Source organism: Macrobrachium rosenbergii, chromosome 46 (genome assembly GCF_040412425.1).
Source record: "Macrobrachium rosenbergii isolate ZJJX-2024 chromosome 46, ASM4041242v1, whole genome shotgun sequence".
Classification (NCBI taxonomy): Eukaryota; Metazoa; Arthropoda; class Malacostraca; order Decapoda; family Palaemonidae; genus Macrobrachium; species Macrobrachium rosenbergii.
The window spans coordinates 19,438,785-19,458,814 of NC_089786.1; the positions used below are offsets into that span (position 1 = coordinate 19,438,785).

The 20,030-nt window shown below is 37.7% G+C and overlaps 2 protein-coding genes across 2 annotated transcripts in view; both read right to left on the minus strand.

Moving 5' to 3' along the window:
* Window positions 1-5,981: 5,981 nt before the first annotated feature.
* Window positions 5,982-20,030, minus strand: part of LOC136830263 (keratin, type I cytoskeletal 9-like) — a 149,226-nt gene continuing 135,177 nt past the window's right edge. The window contains exon 2 of the mRNA XM_067089624.1: window positions 5,982-7,316. Within this exon, the coding sequence (XP_066945725.1) occupies window positions 6,135-7,316 (1,182 nt within the window). The 3' untranslated portion in view covers window positions 5,982-6,134. The remainder of the gene's footprint in view (window positions 7,317-20,030) is intronic.
* LOC136830090 (uncharacterized) lies at window positions 12,242-19,002 on the minus strand. Its single transcript, XM_067089283.1, has 2 exons — window positions 18,925-19,002; window positions 12,242-13,301 (listed from the first exon to the last, which is right to left on the minus strand). The coding sequence occupies exons 1-2, from the start codon at window positions 19,000-19,002 to the stop codon at window positions 12,354-12,356; spliced, it is 1,026 nt and encodes a 341-aa protein (XP_066945384.1). The 3' UTR covers window positions 12,242-12,353.

Genomic DNA, 20,030 nt, shown 5'->3' on the forward strand with positions numbered 1-20,030 from the left:
TTCCCACGATTCTGGATTCCACGGTGGATCTTTCCCAAAACCCTTGCGGTGATTAGCAGCATGAAGAAATCGTTCTTGTCAACAAAAGTACAGAAGAGTGAGATAGAGACAGACAGACAGACAGACAGACAGACAGACAGAGACAGAGAGCAGTTGCCATGAGGTTTGTTTTGGAACGAGAGAGAGTGAGAGACTCGCCGACCCAAAACGGCAAGTCAACAGGGGCCATGATAAGACAAATTTGGAAATGAGGATTTACTCACCACGTCTGGCAGAGATGTTTATCGAAGAAGGTCTTTTCAAGGATGGTTTGTTTGTCAGCCTTTTGAGACCCGATTTGTTTTGCAAATAGTTTCTCACAAGTGCAATCCTTCGGCAGGTCCGTTCTCTTTCGCCGCGAGATTTGTTGACTGCTTGCTTGTTGCAGTGTTCTTGTCTTGTCCCGTCATGGATATCAGCGAAGGTTTGCATGTCGTGCGTGTAGCTTTTTATATACGTACATACATACACACACACACACACACACACACACACACACACACACATATATATATATATATATATATATATATATATATATATATATATATATATATATATATATATATATATATATAGGGAGAGAGTCTATCTGACACGAATGTAGTCCTGGTTGACGAAGTAGGTACTGTGGTATTTGTTGAAAGTGAAAAACAGAAGAAAGGTAGAGATGAAAGATGTAAGAGTGGAAAGGGTTAATGTAGTTTTGAAAAAGCTTATGAAAATTACTGTCAAGGAAAATATGAAGAACAAAATGACACCAGGAGTTGACAGGATTACAAGTGGCATGTTGAGGTACAGTGATGACAGTGTGACTGAATGGCTGACCAGGTTTTGTAAGATATGTTTGGATGAGGAAAGGGTCCCAAGGAATGGGTGAGAAGAATAATTGTTCCTTTGTTTAAAGGTAGGGATAACAGAGGTGATTTTAAGAATTATTTCTGTATAGTAATACTCAGTTTACCAGAGAAATTATATAGTAAAATTCTGATTAAGAAAGTAACGCAAATAACAGATGGAGCGATAGGGGAAGAAAGTGCAGGTTTAGCCAAAGAAGAAGGTGTGTGGATCAAGTGTTTATTATGAAAGTTATAAGAGAAGTTTAAAAGTGAAATGGAAAAGGCTTATGATAGAACCAACAGAGGCATTGTGGCAGATGTGGAGAATGAAAAATATAGAAGATAGATTATCAAGTGCAATTAACGCTCTTATAAATAAGTGAAGCATGTGCTGGAATATGCAGCAGGAAAAGTGACTGGTTTGGTGCAAAGTGAGTTTGAGACAATGGTGTTCTATGTCGTCATGGATGTTCGCAATTTTTACGAAGAGAGATGTGAAAATTCTGAAGAAGCACAGTAAATATAAATACGAATTGTAGTGATAAGAAAAATACTTACAAATAAAGTGTAGAATGGGTGATGTTCACTGGTGCTGACTTTGTGCAGTAAAGAGAAACAGCTGAAAATGGTATAAGACTGAAAGAGTTTGCAAGAGAAACAAGTAAAAAAACGCGCCGAAGTTTCTTCGGCGCAATCGAGTTTTCTGTACAGCTGCTACAGCATATAATCAAGGCCACCGAAAACAGATCTATCTTTCGGTGGTCTCGGTATAATGCTGTATGAGCTGCGGCCCATGAACCTTTAACAACTGCCCGGTGGTGGCCTATCTTATATTTTTGTCAGAAGCACGATTATGGCTAAATTTAACCCTAAATGAAAAAAAAAAACTACTGAGGATAGAAGGCTGCAATTTGGTATGTTTGATGACTGGAGGGTGGATGATCAACATACCAATTTGCAGCCCTCTAGCCTCAGTAGTTTTTAAGATTTGAGGGCGGACAGAAAAAAGTGCGGACGGACAGACAAGGCCGGCACAATTGTTTCCTTTTACAGAAAAATAAAAAGTTGAGAGTAAACATGAGGAAGAATAAGGTTATAAGGGCAAATGGGAACCAGGAAGGCAGAGCAATGTTAATATGGATGTTGGAAGAATGGAAGTATTTGGGGTGTAATCGTAACTGATGATTATAGGATGAAAGAAGAGATAAAACGCAGAATAGGTGCAAAATACTGAGAAGAGTCTTGAATTACCTATGGATGACAAGGTGCAAAGACTTGAAGGAATTGTTGAGCCAACTCTTTTATGGAATTGAAATGTGGACAGTGAATGCGAATGACAGAAAAAATTTGAAGTTGTTAAGATGGGCTGCTTATGTACTATATGAGGCATAGAAGAAATTAAAAAAATTATATATGTGGAGATATTTAGAAGTGGTAAGAAGGTTATCGCAAGTGAAAAATTCTTCAGGGTTATAAAGGCTCAATATTGTGGAGAGAATCCAGGACGATAGGCTGATGAAGAGTTTATAAATGAGAAGTGTTTGGGGGAAGGAGAGGAAACTCTTGAACGAATTGACAAATGGGTAAAAGAAGCACTGTAGGGGAAGAGTCTTAGTACCCAGGTTAAGAAAACCTGAGTGAAAAGACTGGAGTGAATATCGCAGTGTACGTAGAGGGAGTCGACACTGTTGTAGGTGTTGAGAGTAGCTGAAGTTGTGGAAGTTTTACTGGCCAGGGGTTCATCCATAACTCATCAGCTGAAAAATGAATGTGGCAGTCTTTGGAGCCAGCCTCCATTAAGGGATATACTTGAATCTTAATAAAAATTACACTTACCCATACGCACATACACACACACACACACACACACACTGTCACATTGAATATTATAATTAGTCTGTGTAATGTTTCAATTATATCATTGTGCTGAGTTGCAGTTGTAACGAGTGAGTAAGTTTAAAGTTCGAAACCAGCATATGTTAAGTGTTTCTCGGGCAGCCGGGTTCTTGAGACGTCTTCGACACATAAGGTGAGCGGTTGGTGTCATTGTCTCTTCACGCTGCGTGATCTTGGGTGTTCCCATGCTTAGTGAACTTGGGAAAATTCTATTGCCTGCGTGGTTCTGCTACCTGTGTGGTATTTGCTTTCTATATACAGTACGTCTTGACATGAATTACGACTGACAATGGGAGTTGTGTATTTTGCTCCAGTAAGTATTATTTATATTTGTACTATAAATTATTTGGTAATGGTAATATTTTGATTACATGCGAATATCGTGCGATGCATTTGTTAAATCATATCACATGTGAATGTTGTATTTGGCGTAGTTACTGACTTGTCATTATTCACGATACAAATGTGGTGTTTAGGACAATTGTAGTACGGTTAGGTATTGTAAATGTAACCCGGGGATTGTAAATGTAGGATGTAACTAAAGCTTTGTAAATGTAACTCACATTCAATGTGACACGCACACACACGTCGCCTTGGTAATGATGTAAACAGCCTCGTAATTAACATATATTCACCCCTATTTGCGAATCTAACCAATCTAAGAACTTTTCATTTTGAAGATTTCTCTCTCTCTCTCTCTCTCTCTCTCTCTGTTAGGATATGCCATATATATACATATATATATATATGTATGTGTGTGTGTGTGTGCGTGTGTGTGTGCATGTATGTATGTATATACATATACATATACATATATATATATATATATATATATATATATATATATATATATATATATATATATATATATATATATATATATATATATATATGATCATTATCACTTTTTGTACGTGATTCATTTATCACACATTACCACAGGTGAAAAATAAGAAACAGGGTGTAGGTCCTGACCGGTTTCGACTTTATTTCAAGCCATTGACGAAGGACTGATACAGAGTGTGAGAAGTCACAAATGTATATACTACAAGAACAGTACTGATAACATACACAACCGTTAGAGGCTCCATATCCCTATTCAGGCCGGTGTCGAGGTAGGAGTGTCCTTTAGAACTCATTTGGCTAAAAATCACAATAGATATCTCAGGGGACATTGCTGATAAACAGTCCTTCGTCAATGGCTTGGAAATAAAGTCGAAACCGGTATAAATTTTTCATAAATATATATATATATATATATATATATATATATATATATATATATATATATATACACGTGTGTATGTGCGTGTGTGTGTGTACGTGTCTTTCTACCATACGCCTCATTCTCTGAGAGTTGGTGGACCTAGGTATTTGCCTCCAACTTTTCAGCAAGTCTTATGGGATAAAGTTGCTAGTCAGATGCCTGTTTACAATCCTGTTGATACCGCCAAAGTCGTCTCACCAACAGGTATCTAATTTTTAGCTTACGTCAACAGAGGCGCAATGGGTCTTTAGCGGAGCGTGCCCATCCACCCATCAGTACCCATAATTCTCTTGTTTGTATTCAAGAATTTTTAGATTTGCTTCGTGATTGCAAAGAAAATAGAATTCATGGTGTCTTTTTTTCCGATTGAAGATGTTCCAAGGCCAAGAATGTTAACTGATGATGCTGGTCTGTTCGAGCTGCATAGTAACGTTTGTAACGTTTTACAAATGTTGTCAACTACTTCGACTCCCTTGCTACTATTTGTTTTCACTGTCTTCAGTCAGTTTTATTTTTAGGCCATATCTTAGGAAAATGAAAAGCTTCTGGTTTCAAATTTTTGACAAGCATATGGTGAATGTAGACAGCGGACACGTGACAAGGGTTCTAATATAAATGGAACATACATTTGTGAAAAGTATGCTCCATTGATATAAAATATAATTTCATTTGTGAAAAATGAACTTTATAGGATTAGGGATGGTGGTTGACTTGGTGGCTCTTTGATTAAAGGGGTCAAAACGCCGTTCTGTTTTAGTCCTCGTTAGCCCCCATCTTTTCACCATTTTACTACTCCAAGTCTCCAAATTTCGTACCCTTTCAATTCTTCTTACACCGTACGAACTTCATTATAGATAATTCATCCAGTTTTCTCTAACATTAATATGGAACATCCACACTTCATTTTAGTAAAGGAGAGATAGCTCACCAATCCACAGTCCCCCATTCATTCCCACCTTTGCTTCCATGGACACCCCTTCCATTGCAAACCTTTTCATACACCCTACTACCCTCCTTGCTTCTTTTACTCCGTCATAATTCTTCTTCTTCTTTTAACGTGCTTTTTTCCCATTTTTGTATGGGGTAAGCACTATGCCTTCGTTGAAGGACTTTGATTTGGCTTTGGGGTAGACCGTTGTCTCGATCGGCTGCCCTGCCTGACATCCCTTAGAACCCAGTAGCGTATACATGTATTGTACTAGTCACCAGCTCCCTTTCTCCCAGACGTTGAGTGGTTAGGTCGACGTGTGAGGTGTCTATGTTTTCAGGAGATGTTGGAGTATCTTTGTTTGTGTGTGTATTAGTCTGTAACACCCATTTGCTTTTAAGCAAACCTATCCGTTGATTACATACATAATTCCGGGCTTTCTACACTGATAGCAAAGTGTCCCCCTCTCTGACCTGTCGGCTGCGGATTTGAACCCGCGCCACAGACCTCTATGAAGTCCGAAGCTGCTGCTCTAACCGACTTGGCCATCGAGGCTCTACTCTGGCCGCCATAATGTATTGCATTAAACCCCACGAATAGATAGATAGATAGGCTATATACATGAAAATTTTCAATATTTTTGTGTACAAGAAGGCAAACAAAAGTGAGTAGGAATGATAGAAAGACAATTCGATTGGGACTTTCTAGAGAGGTAAGAATTCATCAGTTAAACAGACAATATTTACTCGTTTTTACAAGCATTTTTGAATACTTTTTTCAGTTATTTTAGCTTTAATCATGGGAATCTCAACATCCATTGCTGATAAGCTACAATACTTCAGAAAATCAATCTGTATCGGTGTTATCAGTTAAGACATTAGATAGATGTGATTATTTTATCATCTAACAGCCAGTTATCAACGTAAATAGAAAAATTATTGATGGGATATATCAATGAAATGAACTCAAACTGTCATTTTTTATTACATGATCAAGAATCAAACTAAGTTGGGGAAGTGTGGCGAAGACATTCTTTCAACGCTGATAAAGACAGAAGAGATCTTATCGGTCAAAAACCGTAATATAATAATAAATTAATATGAAGATGAACATTTGTTATAATACTGAAAGGAGCGTCAACACTGAAGATACAAACACTTTGAAGTTATTTTCCATAACTTTGCCCACTACTACCAGAAGATCCGACTCCAGAGGAGCCTCCATAACCTCCATTGCCAGCTGTCCCAACCCCGGAAGATCCCCCGTATCCTCCACTGCCGGATGAACCACCACCGGATGATCCTCCGTGTCCTCCACTGCCAGATGACCCACGACCGGAAGATCCTCCGTATCCTCCACTGCCAGATGACCCACCACCGGAAGATCCCCCGTATCCTCCACTGCCAGATGACCCACCACCGGAAGATCCTCCGTATCCTCCACTGCCAGATGAACCACCTCCAGAAGATCCTCCATATCCTCCACCAGATGATCCACTTCCAGAAGAACCTCCATATCCTCCACCAGCAGATGAACCACCACCGGAAGATCCTCCATATCCTCCACTGCCAGATGAACCACCTCCAGAAGATCCTCCGTGTCCTCCACTACCAGATGAACCACCTCCAGAAGATCCTCTGTATCCTCCACTACCAGATGAACCACCTCCAGAAGATCCTCCATATCCTCCACTACCAGATGAACCACCTCCAGAAGATCCTCCATATCCTCCACCACCAGATGACCCACCTCCAGAAGATCCTCCATATCCTCCACTACCAGATGAACCACCTCCAGAAGATCCTCCATATCCTCCACTACCAGATGAGCCACCTCCAGAAGAACCTCCATATCCTCCACTGCTGGATGAGCCACCTCCAGAAGAACCTCCATATCCTCCACTTCCAGATGAACCTCCTCCAGAAGAACCTCCATATCCTCCACTACCAGATGACCCACCACCAGAAGACCCTCCGTATCCTCCACTGCCAGATGAACCACCTCCAGAAGAACCTCCATATCCTCCACTGCCAGATGAACCACCTCCAGAAGATCCCCCGTATCCACTGCCAGATGATCCACCTCCAGAAGATCCCCCGTATCCACCGCCAGATGATCCGCCTCCAGATGATCCTCCATATCCTCCATTGCCAGATGACCCACCACCTCCAGAAGAGCTTCCACGCCCTCCAGTACTTGGAGGCAGGTAGCCACTTCCTAGGGAACGGTGGTGCCTCTTTCCATGCCTGCCGTGACCTCTGCTACCATGACCATTTTTATGCCTGTGATCTGGGAAGGCCAGGCTGCTAACTACCAGGCAAATTAGCAGAGCAAATACACCAAATCTCTGAAAAGGACATAAAAATGCCTATTAGAACAAGGTTTGGCTAGCTGGAATAGCGCCGTTTTCTGATTGAGCCAGGGAACGAGTAATATTTGGGTGAAAAGAAAAGTCAGTGAGAGTGTGCTTAAGGGGAAAGAGTGGAATGTATATTTTTAGCCATTTAATTTCCCTTTCTATTATGATGTAAAATAAGTAGTGACAATTCAGTTGACCTAAATGATCATCACTAACTACAGATATGTTCTTTTAAAAGATGTTGGTATTCTACCCTTTCCTAGCTTTTCACAGCAATATGAAATAATTATAAACTCTTTAAAATAAGAAAAATTGCAGAATTCTACGTGCTACCTCAGCAAATATTCATATGGTTCCCTTTGATAAGCTGTAATTTTATTCCTCTCTTTGTAATTACTGAGTCAAATAATTTACATCTTTTGAAGGGAAGTATAGTTGTCATTATTTAAGAAATTCATGAACACACACCTGCCCTGAAGTGACCAAGATTGGTTTGGGCAGCCATTCTAAACTTGGTCTATGCACAGCAAAACAAATAAATGAGAAGAGATAAAATTACCCAAATTATCCAGTAGACCTACTTGAAGTACACTGACAAAATCATGAACGTAAATAAAATAGTGCAACACTTACCATTTTATAAATCTTTAACTGCCAAGATTTATTTATTAAGTTCTGTTGATGGGCGTCACAGAAACCGTGGTCATCTACTTCAGATCGCAAAGATATGAAAGAAATGTGCTGGAGATCTACTAACGACCCGTTATATAGCAATTTGAACACGAAAGACCTTCGTCAGAAAAAAATAGAACCGCACCTTTTCCTTTCTCGTAATTGCTTCATGCTCTTTGAGAACTGTCACTGAAGATGATGAAAAAATTGCGTTTTCTGGATGATATAACATTTTCCTTTTAGCTCTTAGGCTATAGGAGGCAGGGTTGCCCCCTATAGCGGGCCTTATCTTGTTTACTGGTAACGGTATTTGAGATATCTTTTGTACCGTCCTTTCTTGTTTAACTTTCATTTTCCATAATGCCAAATTTCCCTAAAACTTTACCCTGTCTAACATTCATATTTCTCATACAAATACAGCTTTTTCGGGTCAAGCATGTTTTCCTTCCCAATTAGCTTGTCTAAAGCACGTTTTCAGGAAAAAAATTATGGGAAAAAATGGGGAAGGGCATCACAGGAGAGTGTCTTTAAAAATTCGCCCTTGTCTGCGTTGGGTTAAGCAACCTTTGCTATCCAACTCACCTCTCCTAAACACCATTTAAGTGAAAAGGCTTAAAATGACATAAGAGAATGTCTTGAGCGTACGAGTCTGTACCCTCAGGCCCACACCGAAGACTATGGCCGGTTGGTTTAAATTAAGCTGTCCTTATACCAGAACGGATCTTTACACTAAAGGTGACCCAAAATTGGGGTAAGGTGTCAACGGGAGTAAGAGGTCTGGTATAGACCAGCCAAGAAGGAATAGGTCAAACGGTTAATTTGTGAATGCACTGACCTCTGGGAAGAGACTAAAACTCCTCGACTCTTGGGTAGATAACAGAGGTAAAACAAAATCAAAGTGCAGGTATGAGAGAATAACCAGTCAGTGCTCGAAATACAGCTTAAAAATCATCTTAACCTTGTAAACATTCTTTGTTCCTTTCATCTGTTAAACTTAGGGACTGAAATTTCTCTTGTAACGTTTCGGTTAGTTGTCCAAATCGCAGAGGTAGCATCAGCCGTCTTAATCCTTTTAATAGCTTGCCGCGTTTGTGTAAGGGTCAGGGCCCTTGCTGACATAAGGCTGACTTAATCTAAACAACCTTCCAACCACCAATGCCTTCCTTTGTGCCTTCATGATCTCAAGACTTATCAGATTACCAGAACGTTTCATAAATGCGTCTGTTACTAGATTATACAGGTTAGTATGCAATGATATCATTACTGCGTTTCCAGTAGATTTCAGTTGTCTCTTGTGTCAGTTTTCTACCAGTATTTCATAGAGTGAAGACTGCTAGCTGAAAATATCATTTGAATTGATTATTTGCACCCTGTTACATTTATTCCTGCATGTTTTATCTCACACCATTTAGTATTAAGTGATTTTAATGTGCAAATATACCTATTTAGTGTAAATTATCTATAAAGCTCTAATTAATATCCACGTATCTATGCTTGTATGATTGTATAGTTATACAAAAAAAGTTAACATATACGCAATTTTAAGTATGACCACTCTCCTAGAAGTAAACAAAAATGCTTTGTAGTATATACTGTGCATCTATTTACGTGTACATTTCTATAAAGTTCTAATTAATGCTATGATTTTAAACTCATTTGTATATAAGTCTGTAATCAATTATAAGTATCACCACTCCTCTAAATATAAACAAAAATGCTTTGTAAGATCGTCGAACTCTTGGTTTTGGTAATAGAACCAAACAGTAATTATCCTTTTGGTCCAGCAAAGCAGAAAGTTCTTTACGCGTAAATAGTTTTGAAAAAAAAAAATCTCAGCAACTGTTGTTTGTTATTTATAGCCATTTTGAATGACACGGTTATCGAACTGAGAAGCATCACTGTACAAGAGTGACGAAGTAGGTTTGAGAAAAACCGCAAAAAAAAAAACATTAATTTGTATTATCCAAACAAGGTTGCTGCCTTCTCATTTATACTATATAAAGACCTGTGTCTGATTGCTACAGCATCACCGTCTGAAGTCCACTTGCTTTGAGAACACGCAACCATGGTGTGTCTTTCATGACGGTTTGGCTTATTCGTTTCTTTTCCAACGTTTGCTAATATCAGACGATATATCTGATGCTTTTAAATTTCTCATGTTTTACTTTGCATATAAAAACTGGTTTGCTTATGTACTGACTGAATGATAAAATATCAGTTAGAACGGCTTGCGATTCGCTATTTGTCAATACAGTTATAAGATGTAGTATGGGAATATAGGTTATAAATACTCATTTGCTTACTAAAATGTCTTTGTATCTGTCTGCAATGAAAAATCTAGTTCAGTATACAGAAATACTACTGAGTCAGAAGGAGCCTGATTACCTGTAGAGCAATAGGATGATTATCGTAAATTCGAAGTCCAATGAAACGCACCACGAAATGGCCTTGTATGGCCAGATCCTAATAAACCATAAAAGAGGCCAAAAACAGAAGCCGAAAAGGCTTTCCAAAGGTTGGAATTAGATGAAAGAAAACAGTCACTGTTCGATGCATCCGAGAATGACTGATTTGAACCTATTAAACAGTTTTCATTTTATTTTGGAATTAATCAATATTTCTCTCACGAGTACTTTCCTTTTGCACTTTCTACTTGTGATACTGGTCAACTTGCAAGCAAGCATTCGTCAGTCTTACCTCCTCATTTCTCTCGTTCATAATATTCCTCCGTCTCCTCCTCCTCCTCCTCCTTACAGAAATACTCTACAATGTTCTTGTTGGTTTGCTTGCTGGTGATCAGCAGCCAGGCCCTACCAAGACACAAACAAGGTCATGGTAAACGTTCTTTGGGCAGTAGCTACGCTCCTCCGAGCAACAAGGGTGGATCGTCTAGCAATGGAGGGTACGCAGGGTCCTCTGGAAGTGGATCTTCTAGTGGAGGAGGGTACAGTGGCTCCTCTGGGAGTGGATCTTCGGGTAACAGTGGGCACGGAGGTTCCTCCGGAGGTGGATCCTCTGGTAGAGGAGGTTATTCAGGAGGCGGATCTTCTGGTAACGGAGGATATGGAGGATCATCCGGAGGTGCATCTTCTGGACACGGGAGCCAGGGAGGATCAGCTGGTGGTGGATCTCGTTATGGAGGACGCTGATCATTGTCTGAAGTCGGCGTTTTTGGAACTGAAAGATAACGAATACCATCCACATCCAGAAGTGGATTTTCTGAACAAGGAAAACAAAACCCACTGTAATCTTTTAGAGTCCTTATGCAAATTCTTTTCTTGTATCTTATTTTTTAGTTCATTTATATCTTTATTCTGTTTTCAGTCTTGCTAAAAAATCAACTTTCAGAGCTTTCTGTATTAACTAATAATTTTCGAATGCGAAATAAATTAGTGATATGGACACTGTTTTGTGTGATATTCCCTCTAAGCTCATATTGTAATCCCCATGAAGGCCAACAAGACAGAGGGGCTCTATACTAGAGTGTGTTGAGAATAATACTGAAAAGAAAGCTTCCAGAGATGAAGCATTACTACTAAAGAAACAATCATATATATCAAATTTGAAACTAACTCGCTAAATCAGCAGAATAGCCTCTTCATGAACTTAAAGTGCCCTAAAATAAGAGTGAGACACAATAGTTTCAAAGTGCCGAACGCCGGGTATTTAATGATAAACTTATAGGCATGATGAATTGCCATCTTAAGTTTCCAAATACTGTAAGAAATGTTTAAGTATCAAAAAACAGGCGTGAAATGTCTAATCCTATCCATTATTTTATAGTCTTCGTTGTTTATAAATATCAAATATTAAGAAATCATATAAAGGTGGTTTTTCACTCAGTGTATCCTCAAGAGTTCTTAAAGAAAATAATGACTACCTCCAAGTGCAGACTTTAAAAGCCCCTTAGTTTACTTCTGTCCAGAATTTATAATAAAGATTATACAGACTAGTGTGGTTTGGAGGAAAAGATGAAATTAGCCACTTTAGGACAGAACAGTTTCTTGACCTTTTTCTCATATTTAGGCCAGTTGTAAGATTTCCAGTTAGAGTCATCTTAGAAATATTTCCGTACATTATTCTGGCAAATAAATAGGTAACTAGATTGCCTCCATTAAAGTAAATAATAATACTATCAGCTGATTATGTTTCCCTTTTATTGTTATAGTTTCATACAATATTATAAATTAGAACATTATGTTATAATAAGTAAATGTTGCTTATGCAAGATTTAAGGCCCATCTGCCATAAAATTTAACCAAAGTCTTCGAAAACGAATCTGCTTCACATTTACCAGTCAAAAAGTTTCTTAAATCTGTATTTGCATACCTTAATCAGAAACATCAGATTACATTAATAACCTCCATTTCCTTGGCCACCTCCATAGCCACTTCTCCCATTACCGGAGCCTCCACTGCCTTTGTTGCCACCAAAGCCACCTCCAAATCCGTTGCTGCCCTGGCCACTGCCATAACCACTGCCACCTTGGTTGCCACTGAAGATTCCTCCAAATCCACCGCCACCTTGGTTACCACTGTAGCCTCCTCCAGTTCCGCTTCCTACCTGTCTATTGCCGTAACCACTGCTCCCTCGGCTGCCTCCAAAGCCACTACCAAATCCACTGCCGCCCTGGTTAGCCCCATAGCTTCCTTGGCCACCTCCAAATCCACTACCTCCCTGGTTACCACCATAGCCTCCTTGGCCACCTCCAAATCCACTACCTCCCTGGTTGCCCCCATAGCTTCCTTGCCCACCTCCAAATCCACTGCCACCTTGGTTACCTCCAAAGCCTACTTGGCCACCTCCAAATCCACTACCTCCCTGATTACCACCATAGCCTCCTTGGCCACTTCCAAATCCACTGCCGCCCTGGTTACCACCATAAGCATTACCTCCATTACCACTTCCAGCACCTCCTGTAGGTCCTTCAAGATTGAAGAACTGGCTGGACGTTCCCCCAACTTGACCTCCAGTGCCTGCTCCACCACCTTGACCATAACCTCCTGCTCCTCCAAATCCAGCTGCACTGCCTTGGCCATAGCGTCCTGCTCCTCCTGATCCAGCTCCACTGTTTTGTCCATAGCCCCCTGTTCCTCCCACTCCTGATCCTGCTCCACCTCCTTGGGCATAGCTTCCACCTCCTGCACCACCCCCATTGCCACCACCATTGCCTCCTTGGCCGTAGCCACCACCTCCATGTCCAAAACCTCCTCCTCCTCCACCTCCTTGGCCCCCACCAAACCCTCCCGCGTTAGCCAAGGAAATCAAGAAGGCTGCTCCAGCTAACACCAGGAATGACTTCTGTAAGAAGGCAACATTGTTTATAAGTTAAGAGAAAATGTATTTGCATGACTGTTTACCTTTAAAAGTGAAAGAAAAGCCTTAGCATGTAGGATGTAATATCTTAGTCCATTTTCTCAAAACATCATTATGCCAATGACTTCCAGTTATAAACCTCGTTAATATTTTCAGACCTCAAAGGAATTTCAACAGAAGATCAAAATATTTTCAGAGAAATGGATATTCTAGTTCAGCTATGATAGTTAGGGATGGATATCACCTTGTTTCAATTTAATTTAAAATATAACTGTAGATATCGCAGTGCCTCTTCTTCGGACCAGGCTTAGAAAAAGGCGTTTAGCTGGGCATCTCGTTTGTCTTCATACATATTTTTTATCAAGGTGCCTGGGAATTGAGGGTGTCTTCATTATTTACCTGGACTTATTTACTTGCGTTTCTAGAAAGAAAAGCATTCCGGTCAGTGTTTTAAGACACTGACTGGAATGCTTTTCTTAAAATTAACCTAAAAATTCCCAGTCCAACAATGGTTATTTAGAAATGTGTCTCCTATGGGGTTAACCACTTCTTCCCTGTCTGTTCGGAAAAGTGCGTTCTGTAAATGCATCATATCCATAGAAGCACATTCTGGTTTCCAGTATCTGCTTCATAGAAGGTCAAGCTGCCAAAAGCATGCAACTGTCTATTGACCTCAAAAACGTCAATTCTGCTTAAGGCCTCAAAAAGTCTCAATTGTCAAAACGTGTTTTGCTAAAAATTGGCCGACAATAATAAGCACGATCGACTTTTTTTCTCTTGGCTAAAGTAGGTCAGTAGTCAAAAACATTTCCATTTTGTCCAGCGTTGACTAGTCAAAATACTCATTTTATCCATTACTTAAAGAATATTTAACAGTCAAACACATCCATCCTGTTTATCTCTCTAAACACTTTTTGTTAAATCACCTAGTTTGTCCATTGCATGAGGTGTTCATCTTCCAAAACAGCACTTTTATTTCAAAATCGTTTCCTGTGTCTGCGAAAGAAACTGTTCGATAGAACACACCATGCAACCTGTCTATTGTTCGAAAACAATACATCAGTGAAAAACAGGATTGATGTCTCTTACTCAACAAGGGCTATCAAAATCATCCATTCCATCTATCGCTTATAAGGGACTCAAGAGTCAAACGATGCAATATACCAATAAAAGAAACTAACCATTGTTTCTTATTGAAGATTCGTCTAGACCTAAACTTCACTTTCCGAACCACTGCAATGGACTGCGTCTTCGCAAATGTCTGCCTCCATATTTTGTACTCTTCCTGGACTTTACTTTTATTTACTTTGCTTCCAGCACTTGACAGTGATTGGATGGTTCAAGGTCTCTTGTTTTATTAATCATTATGCAAGACAGCTTTCAACTAATTGTAATATAAAAATGAATGAGGTTAGTTATTAAGGAAACACTTGATACGCTTCAATGGTTGGTTTCTTGGCGACCGAGATGATGAACAAAAATTATGCCGTCTGCAATCATAAAAAATAATGAAATGACAATTTTCACGTTTATACATTGGCGTGGCAACACAGTACAACAGGCCGGGCGGGTATATGTGCATTGTTTATAAATTAAACGTAGCCAGTTGTCCTCGAATATGGAACGAGAGTAGATTATACAGCCAATGAATACTGGAGCTTTTCTTTGCTCCACCTGAAGTTGGTTCATTTGAAAGTAAACAAAAAAAAAACATTCCATCAACATTAACAGTTTACCAGTAAGCCACAGCAGTTACCATTGTTTAACAAATAATGTTTGAGTACGTTTATGAGTGGCCTGCCACCTCGAAAATGTTTTCTATGAGGTATGGACAGAAGTTGTATTAAGGCTAACGCTAGACGAATCACTGATTTATGAGAATATTCCTCTATATCAAATTTTGGATGCACTCTAATGCCTCTGTTCACAAGTTCTGTTATAGAAATATTTCACTCTTTTTGTGTGTGTGTATGCATGTAGTACATGCATACATACATACATACATACATACATACATACATACATACATACATATATCATTATAATCACACTGACAAGTGATTTATGTATAACTCATTACACTGGAAAAATGTCTTCATTTTCCCATTGGTAATAAGTGACACACATACACATGAACACACGCACACACACACATATATATATATCATATATATACATATATATACATATATATTTATATATATTTACATATGTGTATGTATGTGTATGCGTGTATATATATATATGTGTATGTATGTGTATGCGTGTATATATATGTGTGTGTGTGTGTATAAAAGTCATTATATTTGAGGTTGACGTTCTGATGAGAAACAGCCCTTCTGGAAGAAGCAAGGAGAGGATAAAGTCGTTAATACAAGTTCCAGATAATTTCTGGCTTTTTTCACCTATTTCAAACATCTTGTGGAGATTGGGGTCAAGATCAAATAGACCTAACTAAAAATTAAATTATTTTCATGTGTTAGCTATATTAATCAAGATAATAAGATGTGTCTAGAAACAATGTTTTTACATTTTGTTAATTTTAAACTTAGGTGTTCAAAAAGGGCATTATTCTTCTGGCGAGATCTAACAGAAACTTTGCTATTTGGACATTTGATCTCTTATTCCTCTGGCACAAATAAAATAAGCCAAAGTCCAAACAAGGGACTTCATAACCATTGTTGTTACTCCGATGATGACACTTTCCTATAAGCTTGTTTACTTTCAGTATTATGTAAAAAGTTATATTTAAATTGGATAACTTCAGTATTGATTTCCTGGACTCAAAGCCGGTGAAATGAGGTAAGGAAGAGGCGTTCCTAGGCAATTCTTCCTTCCTGTCACTTTTATTGAGAAATGTCTTCACAGCTTCATCGTAAGTATTTTGCTTGAGAATGCCTTGAGGTAAAAATCTTACTCTATGTTGTTTCTTTTTCCCTGTAGCTATATACTCTGTTCGCATTTTATATTAGACATCAATTCCTGAGTAAATATTATTCAATCACTCACGTAATACTGTATATATATATATATATATATATATATATATATATATATATATATATATATATATATATATATATTCTTTTCTTCTTCTTCTTTTTGTATGGGTAAGCACGATGCCTTCTTTTGAAGGACTTTTGATTTGGCTTTGGGGTAGACCGTAGTCTCAATCGGCTGCCCTGCCTGACATCGCGTAGACCCCGGTAGCGTATGTTACATGTATCATACCCGATCCAACGCCCTTTCTTCCCAGCAGCGAGAAGTTGTTGCGCGGGTAGGGCGAGAGTTCGAGACGTGTGAGATGTTTGTTATGTTTTTAGAAAGTGTTGTAGTGGCTTTGTTTTGTGTGTGTATTTAGTCTGTAACACCCATTTGCTTTTTAAGCAAATCTATCCGTTGATTACATATATAATCCCGGGATGTCTACACGGATAGCAAATTGTCCGCCTCTCTGATCAGTCGGCTGCCAATTTGAACTCGAGCCACAGACCTCTACGAAGTCCGGCTGCTGCTGTAACATACATATTTATATTCTATATATACACATATATGTATTAGGCTACACACACACAGCCATCGAGGCTATATATATATATATATATATATATATATATATATATATATATATATATATATATATATATATATATATAAACAAAAAACTGTTATGTATAAGCATTATCTCACAGTCTATATAGATTGTGCTTGTATAAATATAAGCCAGAGAGAATTGGCTTAAAAAGTAAGACACACACACATATACATATATATATATATATATATATATATATATATATATATATATATATATATATATATATATATATGTATATATATATATATATATATATATATACATATATATGTGTATATATATATATATATATATATACATATGTGTGTGTGTGTGTGTGTGTGTGTGTGTGTGAGTATGCATTTATGCACATAAACCTATTCAAGTTTTAATCTCGATGCTAATTATTTTTTTATATTCAAAATATTATTAACGGCTTTATTTCCTCTTTTATGCTTAGTAACAGTTAAGCCTCTTTTTACAAAGTCTATATATATATATATATATATATATATATATATATATATATATATATATATATATATATATATATATATATATATAATTAAAGGCTTTACTTTCTCATTTATGCTATGTAACAATTAAACCTGTTTACAACTTGTGGTTAAAGGAAAAGTTTGGGGCTATATACTGTATATATATATATATATATATATATATATATATATATATATATATATATATATATATATATATATATATATATACATATATACAATTCTGTGAAACACGCTCTCATATTGTTTTTCCATATATATATATATATATATATATATATATATATATATATATATATATATATATATATATATATATATATATATTTATATATATATGTATACACATATGTAGAAATTTACATATATATATTTATATATGTATACTTATACATATATATACATACATTCCTCTGATCAGCCTTTTCCTCAATCTCCGGCTTCCACAAATCTCTGATTATCTTCAGCCTCTTTTTTAGGTCCTAAAGATGTAGATCTGGGTCTTCCAATTCCTTTGGTTCCCTCAGGAACCCAGTTAATACTATCTCGTACTATTCTCACAGGGATTGTGCCAGGGACATCTATTTGTGTAAGGAAATATAGATAGATACAAGCAAACTGTCGTTCGAACGCACGCATGCGTATGCATTGCTCCCAAAAGAATTCATCACATTGGCAGACATGTGTCAACCTCGATTGTACTATGAGTGAAAACGCTTCTTAACCCAGACGAGTCCGCTCTGACCCATTTAGGCATTTGGGGAACAGAGGTCGAATGATCTGCAGAAACCTCAGAAAGCCTTGGCACCAATTAAGGCGTCAATCTTGGTAACAGAATCTCAAACCAATTTCCCTCTGCTAATGAGGTTGAGATGGGATTTGACTGACTGCATAGGAATATACTTATGGAGTTTTAAAGAGAGCATGAGTTTGACTTCATTATTACTAAATAGTACTATTAGTAATGCAATTAAGAAACAATCCACATTGCACTATTCATACAAAATGATTTTGTCTACAGCGCTATTATCATTGTCGTCGTTTTTATCGTTAAAACTGCGGCGCAACCTGCTTGGCAATGTAAAAATATTTTGGACTTTCACTTCATTATCATCATTATTACTATGGAAAAAGAGAAACCTTTCCACCTGGAACATTCCTAAATGACGATCAACAAGCTCTAACGTAACAGATTGTCCAAAAGTGAAAGCTGAGAAAACAAGAAGAAACCGATAACATATTAATGTATATTAATCATCAGTATGTATATATATATATATATATATATATATATATATATATATATATATATATATATATATATATAAATGTTAATAGATATAAATATTTATATATATATATATATATATATATATATATATATATATATATATATGTATATATATATATATATAAATATATATATATATATATATATATATATATATATATATATATATATATATATTCGCATCCAGCTCAAGGGCAGGAATACGTTGGAATAAATGGTTACTGTGTCGTCTGCTTCTCTGTATTCCTGCCCATGATCTGGATGCGAATGTGATATGCGCTGAGTTCTCCTTTGCTCCATAGTTATACTGTATATATATACCTAAAACTCTTTCTGAAGTAAAAGCTTGTCCTTAACTACTCCAGGAACAACGGGAACAGCATAAAGAACGAGAGCAGAAAAATAAAGATTAGTTTCAATGAGGCAACAGGCCTACCTGAGAAGGCTTAAAAGGGAGAGAAAACTGTGGGATTAAAAACAAATTTGTTAACACTGCTCTCGCCGACATGATATGAATCAAACAGGTAATCGTTCCCCTTTTACTGATAGTAACTGTTCAGTATTGAGAGGGTCTGTGTATATTTAGTTTTACAAATATTTTGTTCACAAAATTTTCAATCCAAGTTGTCGATGGTCCGTAAATATACATTTATGATAATGATAATTCCTCATAAATTCACCATTTTTATGAATACGGTAGACAGATATACTAATTCTTCATCAATATTTATCATGTATCGGTTCGTTGGTCTGAGTCCGGAGGGCCACACCAGCATCTTATTCCACTTACTACCTTGGCCCACACACCGGACTGTACTGACAAAAGGCGGAGTCCAGACGTCCACACCAGGTCGCTTATTTCCTAAACACCAGATCACATCGATGGATGGCCTCTTGGCAAGGAAGGCCACGTGCTGGCTTCAGGCTGGCTGAAACTGAACCAACCGTCAGCCAAAATTCGTCTGATGATCCAGTGTGTGGAAGATTGTGTTTCAGGCACTGTTGACAGTCACAAAGTTTCTTTGCATTCTCCATTCGGCTACTGTCCAACTTCCCGCTTTTTGAACAAAGTGTGTCGAAGGATATTCTATGATAATATAGAATATCCTTATAATTTAACAATAAGTACCCATATTTTTTCTGTGTGTAACACCGATAGTCTACGCGTAATGAACTCGACGTCATGATTTGTCAAACCGGACGCCACCCCCTTCCACAGCTGGCTCTTATATAAGTGTGCAGGATAAAGTACTCATGCTCAGGGGCTGAAACATCTGAGGGTCGGTACTTGCTGTCCCGACCTTCCCTTACATGTTTTTTACCAGGGA

What these genes read in the sequence shown, in the direction of transcription:
- LOC136830090 (XM_067089283.1), bottom strand. Translation starts at nt 19,002, where the DNA reads ATGGAGCAAAGGAGAACTCAGCGCATATCACATTCGCATCCAGATCAT. An exon ending in ACAGAGAAGCAGACGACACA is followed by an intron (nt 13,302 to 18,924) that starts GTAACCATTTAT and finishes GCCTTCTTACAG; the next exon opens with AAGTCATTCCTGGTGTTAGC.